Source organism: Phytophthora infestans, genomic scaffold, assembly GCF_000142945.1.
Source record: "Phytophthora infestans T30-4 supercont1.63 genomic scaffold, whole genome shotgun sequence".
Classification (NCBI taxonomy): domain Eukaryota; phylum Oomycota; class Peronosporomycetes; order Peronosporales; family Peronosporaceae; genus Phytophthora; species Phytophthora infestans.
The window spans coordinates 543,686-554,776 of NW_003303696.1; the positions used below are offsets into that span (position 1 = coordinate 543,686).

Genomic DNA, 11,091 nt, shown 5'->3' on the forward strand with positions numbered 1-11,091 from the left:
ATGTTATTTGTGTGTGTTGCTTGTTGTGTTGCTTAATCAAGTCGCCCTAGGGAAACAATCATTCCCGAGCAGTTTTCCCACAGTTTTAAACGAATGTGGTGCACTCATGGCGCAACACAGTCGGCTCGTGGTGATGGACGGCGTGATTGTGACTTGCGATACACGGGATGCATGGCAAGTTTCTTGGCGAGAACTGTCAACGTTGTCGAAAAAGAAGTTGCTAAATGGAAGGTGACTGTGGATCTGGACTCGGAGGTATGGCTATTATGATGCATTTTCTTTAACGTTTCTTAACAACTATTATTTGCTTAGATCTCCACCCACAATCACAAGACAAGCAAGAATATCTACGATTCCTATCGCGGGGCCAAGTCGTTGTCGGTCCCACCCTAGGTGCGCAGGGAGCTTAGGCTTCTGACAGAAATGAAAACGAGCACTTCTGATATCAACCGATATCTTTCGAATCAGCTTGGTGGGTGTCGCTGGTGAATTTGGCTGTAGCAGAATCTATTTTTTTATTCAGTTTTGCTAACTTAATTTATAATCACTCTCCTTTTTTTTCGTTGATGATATCCAGATATGGTTTTAACACCACAACAAACGAGAAATCTGCTCCGTCAAGTATTGGGCACGACAACCCTCGAGCGCACTAAAACTATTCTCGATTATTTTGCTGACGGGAATGCCGGCAATGATGTCCTATTAGTTCAGGACCAAATGGATATCACTTGTGTGATTGCGATGCAAACGTGCATTCAGAAAAAATGTTTCGCACAGTGGGGTGACACGCTAGTCATGGACTGGACACATGGGACCAATAATTTGGGATATCATCTGGGTAACGTCGATAATTATATTATCCTTGAAGTGAGGTCTGATATCATACTCGTGTATATGCTACAGGGAGTCTTGTAGTTACAACTGCTACAGGCAGAGGAATGCCTGTAATTGATTTTCTAGCCCTCGACCAAAAAGCTGTCACGATGGAGCTCATTGTTGAGTTTTTCAAACGCAAGAATCCGTCCTGGCAATCAATCCAGACCGTCGTCATCGACAAGGACTTCGTTGAGTGGCGAGTGCTGAAGAAGGCATTTCCTGGCGCTGATGTTTTACTTTGTCAGTTTCATGCGCTAACGTACTGGCGCAAGGTTTGTAAGCGGAAAGAGTATAATTTGAAGGTGACAGAGAGGGAAACGTTGGAATCGGCATTCGCGAAACTCATATACTGGTGCGTGTTTGTGCTGTGTTGTTTGTTGTGTTGCTAGCTTGTGTTGTTTCTTGTGTTGTTAACTATATGTTGCCGGTTGTGTTGCTGAAAACAGTAAAACCAAAGCGACGTTCGACTCAGAAGTATCCACGTTCAGACAAATTTGTAAGCTAGAATGCCCAGCGCTGCAGAAATATTTCGAGGCGAATTGGGAATCTTGTGTTGGAATGTGGGCAGACCACGTCAGGGGCAAATCATTCACGGCCGGTAACACGACGACGAACAGGATCAAGTCAAACTGGAACCAGCTAAAACTTCTGCTGGGGAAGCGCCCCCGACTTGACTCAACAGGCAGTGGAATACATATATCTCACCAGGCTACCCATAACAGCCATCTCATTACCGCCTATGCACAAGCATATCATCTAGGTTCGCGCACAGCCCGAATGTGCGTTCCCGGATTTCTCTCTCTAGTGTCAAAGCACCTGAGCGACACAATGCTGGCTAGCGTACGCACGCAATGGGACTACTTTATGGTATTCAGTGCTGCGACAACATGCATTAAGCGTGGTTCTGATGTTGGTGAGTGGGTAGTGCGAACGGGGGAGCTTACACATCAATGCAACGACTTTCAGTGGTCATGTTCGTGTCTGTTCTACTGCAGCTACAATCTACCATGTTAACATTTGATGTACATCGCTGCCAATGTTCATCAATTTGAGAGTCTGCCAGTATCAACTATACCTAAGCGCTGGGATATGCTGGCGATGGCGAATATGGATTAAGAATTTGCAGATGGTGTATGCATGCTCCAGACAGTGCAGGCAGCGATGAAAGATGCGGGTCAATGCATCTCCCACGACGGCGCTACGCAGCCATCCGACGTCAGTGAAGTTTACGAAACAGAGCAAGAAACCGAAACAACACAAGAAGTATGGAAAGCAACACAAGACGATGTTTCGGCAACACAAGGTGTGAACCCGGAAGTACCACGGCCGCGTGGGGTTGAGCGGAGTGGACTGCGATCTCGGACTAAAAAGCCGCGGGTTGTATATGTTAAGCTGAGGCGACGTGAACAGGCAAATGTGGTGGTGTTATCATCGGAAGAGAAGTACTGCTATGCAAAAGCTGCGTTCGAGCCAGTAATTGAGTACCTTGCCGGATTAACCAGTCCAGCATTCTACCCAGCACTGCAATCGTGGAAAGAGATAGTTCGCAATGGCATGCAAAAGCTACCAACATACACGTCAAATGCGACAACGATGCCCGACGATAGCACGGACGATACTGCGGCTCTTGGTGATGCTAACGAGAGTGATACAGGGTCTGACATTGATCCAGCTGATCTCATCGACACAATGGCAATGATTCGTGACATGGAGCAAGCTGAACACGGTCTACTAGTTGCGGGAGGCAATGTACAGCCCCCCCATGACCACGAGCGACAACATTTCGTGAAGTCGGATTCCAAAACAAGCACCACAAGCCGTAAATCAACCAGCACAAGCTGCAACACCAAGCTCCTAACTTTGACGCAAACGTGGGAGACAAAACTGGATTCGTCTGAGTCGGGGTCTACGCCGCCTAAGCAAAAAATGCTACTGACAAAGGAAATTGTAAAAACAAAGGCAAAGGCTGTTTCAAAACCACCTGCGCGAAAAAACGACAAGATTGAAGTACTTCAGCTACCCAAAGCTAAGCCCCGGCACAATCAACGAAAGAAGGTGAAACAGGCGCGGATAAAAGCGGTGGCGAAGCCGCAACGACTAGCAGCTATTACACTTCCAGACAAAAGCGCACCAGTACTTTCGCGAGTACTCGAGTGGGCAAACAATACAAATGACGTCGAGTACGTCCGATCAATTCTGGCAACTTACCCTACTGCCATGACGGACGACTTCATCGGCGCACGGGCTGCGCGCAGCCAACGAGCCTACGTGCGAACAGAACAGTTCGACTACAACTTCGTTGTGCCCAAGCACCTGGTGACAAAGCTGAGTGCAGTTATACAAGAAGAGAAGAACAAGCGATCCAAACCCAAATATTTCGCCAATAATTCCGACTCGGAGCACTCGGAAGGAACGACTAAGGAGATCGTAGCTTTCTTCTCGGGCGGAACTCCGAAGTTCACCAGGTTCGTACTTCGCAATGCTGATCATCAGGTTGTGTTGTTTCTTGTGTTGCTAACATTTTTGTGTTGTTTCTTGTGTTGCTCACGTTTTGTGTTGTTTCTTGTGTTGCACCCTTTGGATTGTATGTCTAGCGGGGCTGTGTACCGAATGAAAGAGTTCTACAACATTTGTGCAAAATGCACTGCATGGTACGCAGATGTGGAATGGCTTCTATCAACTAAGTGGGAAACGGTGCTCGATACGCCACTGTTGTTTGACGAAGAGACTGATTCGGAAGTATTATTCCCTTCCGAAGCGGGCGAGAAACACAAAGATTTGGCGAACGAAGCGGCAAATATTCTGCGCGGATCTTGCCTTAACTCGGAATTTTGGCTTACGAGTGCTGCGTGCTCTATCAGGGTGGACAATATGGTGGGAAGCCTGGCCCGGACTCGAATGTTAAACGACCTCGTGATTGACTTTACTATTCGCTGCATCTGCGGTGCGCTTGGTGACTGCTACGCACTGAGTTCGTTCGCTCCGACGATGGGATGCCCCAGCCCTCCGAAGACACGAATATCGTCATTCCATTATGTGGTGTTGCCAGTTCACCTAAACGGAAATCACTGGGGCGTCATCATTGTTAGAATGGCCTATCAGCAGGAAACGCCCAGCATCACACCGTACTATTACGAACCCTTGTGTGGGACGGAATTTCTAGCAACAATGGAAGCCATTTTCCAGGACACAATGGCTAAATTTTTACGGAACTGGCATCATGAGACCATGCAAGCTACTGATTTTCCTCTCGTCGAAAATGGCGTGTGGCTTAATGCGCCAACACAGCCAGATGGATCTTCATGCGAAGTGTTGTGTATCGCCCAAACATATGCAGTACTCAAGGATAGCACCGCCTTTGCTAACGCAACCGTCACACAAGACGATGTCGCCATCATGCGACTGCGTATCATGTGGATAATTTTGATGCAACCAGAGGTGACTACGAAATCAAATAAGCGAGCGAAAGCGGTAGAAGCGACCGGTCAGGAACTGTTTTCAGCGTTTAAAATATAATATGCATTCGTTTGTCGACTTAACTTTGCTACGTAAACCTCCTTATGCCTTCTTTATCGCTTTTGTAATTCGTTTACAAAGCCTGATCCAGCAAAATACTGCAGCACTCCTCGAGCGCCATAGCATACGATACAACGTATCCGACGTCGTGAGCAGAAGCCCCGGTTGCAGCTGCTAGACGCATTGTATCATGCTTTTCGCGTGCGAGTATAACAGCAATCTCCTCATGGAGATCCATCAGCTTTAGCGAAAACTCGGAAAGTCGCTCGAGCTTCTCCCCCAGTAGCTCGATTTGCTGCAGTCGAGACCGTAGCAGCTCCTTGCACATCCGCTCCTTGTGGCGGGGATTGCGTCGGGGGACCTCGTCGCCAGTTGAATGCGTCCGGTCGGTGCTAGCTGAATCGTTCATGGAGCCCAAGCTGGCTTGGTCACTGCGAGTCTTTTTTTTCAAATGATGAATGAGCACTTATAATGTAAATTTTGTGAATGAGCGGAGTGGTAACTTTGACAATAACGGTAATCTATCAGACCCCGGATAATAGTTTACCGAGCTGTGTTGCTTTGACACATTTTTTATGTTGTTCCTTGTGTCAAAAGGGGCAGATGTGTTGCCGTAAGAGCTGTCGTCTTGTCGCCGTTGTGTTGCGGTAACGTCGTTCGGAAAAATGCGTCTCGGGAGGCGCATTTTTCGACAAAAATGAGGCTCATCTCCGCCAAAAAAAATCCTAATTAATGACAACTTTGAAACCCCCTAATGGTTCGTAAGTATCATTTTGTTTGACGCAGTCTCATACCTGTATATATTCCAGTGGGACAACTGGAACTATTAATAACTGTAAGCATCGAAATATCGATCGGTAATCTAACCGTCATTTATTCGGTTGTCGCGCTTTTTAATGATTAGTACAGGGAACAAATCAAGCTACATTTGGTTGCTGAAACTTCGTCTTGGGAAACTCTTTGATACATGAACTGGAAGGCGCAACTTTAAACTGGACTACTGTATAGAGCTGTACATACAAATTAAAGGCTAGTCCATGCTGCGAACTCGGATGCACATCATCTCCACTTTGACAATCAAAAACGCGCAAGCGAATCGTTTCTGTGATCAAGACGCGAGGCAGAAGCACCGTCGCGCTATTATTCTGTCGCGCGCTCCGCATAAGAAGAGATACACGAGTAGGCATGCGTCTCGTATACTACGTAGGTCTCTTTGTGCTAATAGTAGCACATGTCCTTACGAGCTGCGGCGCAGCCTCGACCATTGCGAATGCAGACCAGAAGAGCACTGCGTCTTCATCTCAGGCCGATTATAATGGTATTAATAAATACCTGCGAAGCGATACTGCAAGCACAGCTGAAGCCCACATGAACTCGGCGAGTGACGAAGAGAGAGGGATCATACCAGCAAGTGTGCGTATAGCACTCAAAAGGCTCGTGGCAAAAGATACTACCATTGACACCCATGGAAGAGGCAAAAGAGGCGAGAAGGAATGGAGGGCAAAGGTACTGAAGGTCTACAGGGTGGCCAAGACAACGCTCGACGATTATTTCCGACAACCGTTCTGGGAGTTCCGCTTCACTGTCTGGGCTGCGAATAAACGAACCCCAGCGATGATGTACGACCGGCTGGACATTATTTCGACAACCGGCATAAGAGACAAGAACTACCGCATCTACATCAACTACCTAAGGTTCTACGAGTTCTTTAAGGGACCTACGTATAACCCCCTGATTATTTATGGGCCAATGGTAAAAACAAACTACCGGTAGAAATCATGCAGGTCGTGCAAGGAGATACAAAATGCATTATTTGACCGCTGCAGAGTAGCGATGAATTCTCGAGGCATCCGATAACGCAGATAGAAGCCTAAGGCCGATTTATTAAGGTTGGTTTCCGGTAGACAGAAGAAAAAAAAACAGACCTTTGGTTTAAATGACTCTCCAATATCACGAAGTGGGGATCACCATACGCTTTTTATTCTTGAACCCGTTGAGATTGCTCTAGCTGACGGCCCCCCCTTCAAAGACCACTTATACGGTTTCAAATCCGTTAATGGCGGCTTTATCTTCCACCTTGCATGCAGGCCGTCCGGTTGACTCATTAGCCACCACACTTAAGCCAAGATCATGGATGTCGCTCGGCTAAACATTTCTTATTTGAAACGCAAATTATCCTATGCAGCATAGGTCAAGTCATTGCTCGCACTGGGGTCAAGGATAATAATACAACTTCTGTTCCTTTTCCCTTCGGGAGTAGGGTCATAATTGATAAGCCTAATAAGGTGCCGATAAGTCCAATCTCAAGATGTAAAAGAATTTGGAGGCGTACGATGGTTCATCGGCTGTTCCGAGGGAACGGCCTCTTCAAGCGTTGTGGAAGCTAGTAAAACTTTTGTCATGGTATTAATTGTGGAGGTGTCTGGTCCTGCGTTGAGAAGTAGAGTTTCAACTGACGCGATGCGGACAAGCAATCAAGTGGCTGCCCAGTTATGGTGACCCAGGCACGAATCAATGCTGGCGTACGTATGGTGATTTTCCACCGATTTACTTTCTCCAGTCATGGTGGCGAGACTTTGAGCAAGCGCCGCGTTGTGGTGGAGTTATTGGACCCTCTATACTTGGCGTATGTGGAGAAGAAGGCACTTTTTGAAGTACTAAACTGAGTGAAAAAAATAAATTCTGGCGAGTCAGCTCATGAAGATTTAGAATTGGGGGGGGGCGGACAGAGAACGAAATTGAGAGGTGTAAGAGATTGCACATGAGAGAAAAAAATAGAAAATATTGAGTAATACTGTAGTGGAGAAGCTGCTGAAATGCTACATCACCGCCCAATCCACTAATGCCGGTTTCTTACACGTTGTACAATTTACTGGAGTTCGTGAAGGGCCAACAAAGAAATTGCGGACACCAGCAGAATCCGCTTCATTAGTTAAGCTCTACATAAGACATCCAAGCTCGATACAAACTTGGTGTAGCTAGAACTGCGATCCCTTCTTGTTGCCAATCCCCTTTTCGTTTGCATCCTTCCAGTCGTCCCAAGCACGATCCTTATACGCCGCCTCCTCTACTAAATTGTCATCATCTTCGTCGCCGTCCTCCACGAGCTGGTCGTACCGACGCGGTCCCTGCGGCGCCTCCCTACATCAGCAGAAACACACACAAAGCGTCAGCCAACTCCACACTACTCCTCCCTACCAGAAACCACAGCGTACTGCTCTCTCTTCTGCCTCTCCATGGCGTCGGCCACCTCACGGTCCGCATACTCCTCCAACGTCATCGTGGGGAGGCGGTGGCCAGGCTTGAATACGCCCGAGCGGACCGTTTCCCGCCGCATTTCCATCTGTGGGTTAATCCGCGTCACCTCCTGCATAAACCACAGTACATATAGCACCATTAGCGTCGTCCCTGTCAGGCCATTATTCAGGCTCTCTTGTCGTACAATTCCCTGTCCCTGAGGCGGTGGAGGCGGTCGATGGGTCTCGGAGAAAAGATCCTGCTTCTCAGTAGTCGCGTTCATCTTGAGCATCGTCTCCAGCATCTCCTTCTCCTGATTGATCGACGCCTGCTCCTCCATACTCTTGACTACGGAGAGCTGAATGAAGGTCAGCAGCTGCTCCCGCTCGAGGTCCTCCATGTCGTCCTCCTCCAGTTCATCTGCGTCCTCCGTCGTCTTCTCCTCGCGACGTTTCTGCACTTGCTGCAGCTTCTTCTCCATCTCGCGCTGCAGCTGGAAGCGCTGGACCTTCTCGTCCCTCGATAACGAGAACTGTTTGCTCTCCAGTCGCTCGTATTGCTCGCGTCGCTTCTTCTCCGTCAAGAGACCAACACTCTCGGCGCGATCTAAGAACTCGCTGAGGAACACGTCGGCCTCGCGTAAGAATTTGATGCGGTGCACCACGTTGCGCGTGTGATCCGTCGGGCCCGATCGCTTCTCGTCGCGCTCTGTCTGCTGGAAGAACGTCTGCTTGGGTGTGAGCATACCCAAGTAGTACTCGATGCACAGGGCGTACAGCTGTGTGTTCTGGAGCTCGAAGAAACGCTCGTTAGATGACAGCACGCCGTCGAGTTGACGCTGTTCGATGCATTTTTTCTGGTACTGCAATGTGATGGTCAGCTCGTCCTGGAAGGCTTTGGAGCTCGGGTCAGACACAGCTGTGCTGGGGTTTTCTAACGCCATGAAGCGGCGATGCGCCTCCACGAAGCTCACCCGGTCGGGCAGTGCCGTAGCCATGACCACCGATCAGTGTGCGGATTGCAGTGATGGTACAGGTACAGAAATGCTTTTAAAGAGGAATGTGAAGTGGACCACTTAAGAATTTACGCAGAGTAGGCAACGGGCGACACAAGAAATGGTGATAAATGCAGACAAACTTTGATTCCTTCTGGCGGTGTAGGTAGGCTTTCGTAGAACCTTATAGAGGAGAGACGAGCGCAAGGGGCCGTCAAAAACGTCGACTTCCTGTCTCGAAAGAGGAGCCGCCTGAACTGGCAACTTACACCTCGTTCTTCATGTCGATCGCACCAACGTCCTTGCTGTACTGGTTGCTTACTCCTTTTTGCCAGATCCCGTGGCCATGCAGACCTCACCGCGGATAATCTGCGCGAAACCGACGCCCAGGCCGACGAACATGCCCGTGAGGAGGGGGATGTCCGAATCGCGCTTAATGTAGGTGGGGCGCTTGACCGTGTTGAAGAGCTTCTGGTCGGCAGCGACGTGGCTCTCCTTGTTCACAAGGCCGGAGTAGGCGCGGGTCTGGCGGGCAATGCGGGCAGTCTGGCGGGCGAGCATCTTGTCGGTGGTAGGAGTCAGGGAGGGAACGAACTTCGCACCTGGAGCTTCTTTTCTTCACTGAAGGCGACAAGCCCCACCAACGCAAGGTGACAAAGACATGCTCAACCGCACATTTTTAAATTCCGGCTAAGAACCTCGATATACGAACACTTGAAGACGATCAAAAGCAAAGATAAAGCTTTGACTAATTTGGCAAAGGTCAGTAACACGGGTGTGTCTGTGTCAGCTTAAATTCGGGATTATTATCGAAATAATGTGAAATTGGTACATACCGGTAGTAAGTACGGCAGATGTGGCAGCAGACACTCAATGAAGTCAAGTAGGAGGTAACGAAGAAAAAAAACAATTCAATATTTTTTCTCTCATTTCCTAAATTATTCCCTTAAAAACGCATGCACTACGTGAGCCAACATGTCCACATCAGCTGCAGCACCCATTTCGAATAAGTTATCCGCCTGTAGACGAAGGTTCGTATCGTAGCACCAACTCAGCGGTACAGTGGACTTGGCATACTTCCCATCTGTAGTCCACAGTTACTCGCCGTTGGTGCTGCCAGCCGCTTTTGGTAAATTTCGGCTACTTTCTTATTGCCGCTACTCCCTGTAGACAGCGTTCGGCATCCAGGATGACAGGATACCCTGTAACACCATACGTGATGACAACGTTCGTGTCCAAAAAATGCAGCTGAAGACAGCCAGTACCATGTAGTCTAGCTGCAGGTAGTAGGACCTCACTTTGCTATTTACTCAGCAATACAAGAACGGCTAACTTCCAGGAAGCGGCGCCAGCTCTCTTCTCCGAGTCTTCGTTTCTTGACGAACACCACAGCCAATAGTGACATGGATAAGGATTTCTTTTCGTCGCAGGAAGAGGCCAATTACCTGTGCCACGAGTCTCCCGCCAAGAGCTCGTGCTTCAGCTTGAAGCTGTCGGAGTCAACGATTCTGCACAAACATTGGGAAAAGCGTCGTGCTGTGCGAACCAAAGTCGTCGTCACTTTGAGCTTGTTGCTGTTGGCGGGCGTGGGGACTGCAGCTCTGTCTACTTCGGTAGATGCAACTGCGTTTACGATGAAGATGCGTGGCGCGCACCCAATATTTCGTGGCAAGGCTAGTGAGGTCTACGCTGGTGACGATACCCCAGAGTTCGAAGACGCCATCCTTGCTGCAGACGAAACGGACAGTCAGCTCGAAACGGACTACGCACTGGATGAAGACGAACTCGACCCGTACGAAGAGTTCCACCGCATTGGAAGACAGCTAGAAGCCAATTAGAGTACAAGAGATGACGTAATGCAAGCCAGTTTTTATATCAAGTAAAACGTGTGAAGTCTTTCTGACTTTTTACAAACGTACTTCGTCTAGAGTGAACACTTCTTGATAATCTCTGGGGATCTCAAACATCGTCGAGTTCAGCTGCGGGTTCAACGTGATCTTCTGAAACGTGTACGCGACTCGGACCGTGAACATCATCGGTAGCTCAAACTTGACAGGAAACCCAGGTGGAAGTGTCTGTAGCCACAAAGCAGTCGCCGTACCTTGCACAGTCGACATCCACACTACGTACCATCTGGAAAAACTCGTCGAGGTTCTTCACGTGTTCTCCCGTAGTGGAAATGAACTTGATAACTGGCAGGAAATCTCGGAGTTGGAATGGAAATTTCTCCGTCATGACAACTTTGGCTTCAAAGTCTTTGTGCATTCGACGCGCAGTGGGTACAAGTGTCAGACTCCGGTATGTGTTCTTCATACTGTAAGCCGTCTCAGCTGTACCGTTTCTCGAAGACGATGCAGTCGACGTCTGTTGTTTCTTGTCCTCAAACACCTTGAAAAATGACTTCTTCTTCGACGAGGCGGCTCACTCGCAAGCCCATTGAGCTTGAAGTAGTCCACGAGTTCGGGATG

At 48.6% G+C, this 11,091-nt stretch overlaps 4 protein-coding genes across 4 annotated transcripts; 2 read left to right on the forward strand and 2 right to left on the reverse strand.

The window, feature by feature from the left end:
* Positions 1-5,577: 5,577 nt before the first annotated feature.
* On the forward strand, positions 5,578-6,165 carry PITG_18163 (RXLR effector family protein, putative; the record flags this gene model as incomplete). Its single annotated transcript, XM_002896271.1, has 1 exon — positions 5,578-6,165. The coding sequence occupies one exon, from the start codon at positions 5,578-5,580 to the stop codon at positions 6,163-6,165; it is 588 nt and encodes a 195-aa protein (XP_002896317.1).
* A 1,205-nt stretch (positions 6,166-7,370) lies between these two features.
* On the reverse strand, positions 7,371-8,640 carry PITG_18164 (uncharacterized protein; the record flags this gene model as incomplete). The annotated part of the gene is made up of 3 exons (XM_002896272.1): positions 7,371-7,529; positions 7,601-7,759; positions 7,835-8,640. 3 exons carry the CDS (start codon positions 8,624-8,626, stop codon positions 7,371-7,373), a joined length of 1,110 nt encoding a protein of 369 aa, XP_002896318.1.
* Positions 8,641-8,676: 36 nt separating this feature from the next.
* Positions 8,677-9,287, reverse strand: PITG_18165 (uncharacterized protein; the record flags this gene model as incomplete). The annotated part of the gene is made up of 1 exon (XM_002896273.1): positions 8,677-9,287. One exon carries the CDS (start codon positions 9,182-9,184, stop codon positions 8,942-8,944), a length of 243 nt encoding a protein of 80 aa, XP_002896319.1.
* A 311-nt stretch (positions 9,288-9,598) lies between these two features.
* On the forward strand, positions 9,599-10,461 carry PITG_18166 (uncharacterized protein; the record flags this gene model as incomplete). Its single annotated transcript, XM_002896274.1, has 2 exons — positions 9,599-9,654; positions 9,963-10,461. The coding sequence occupies 2 exons, from the start codon at positions 9,599-9,601 to the stop codon at positions 10,459-10,461; spliced, it is 555 nt and encodes a 184-aa protein (XP_002896320.1).
* Between the last annotated feature and the right edge of the window lie 630 nt (positions 10,462-11,091).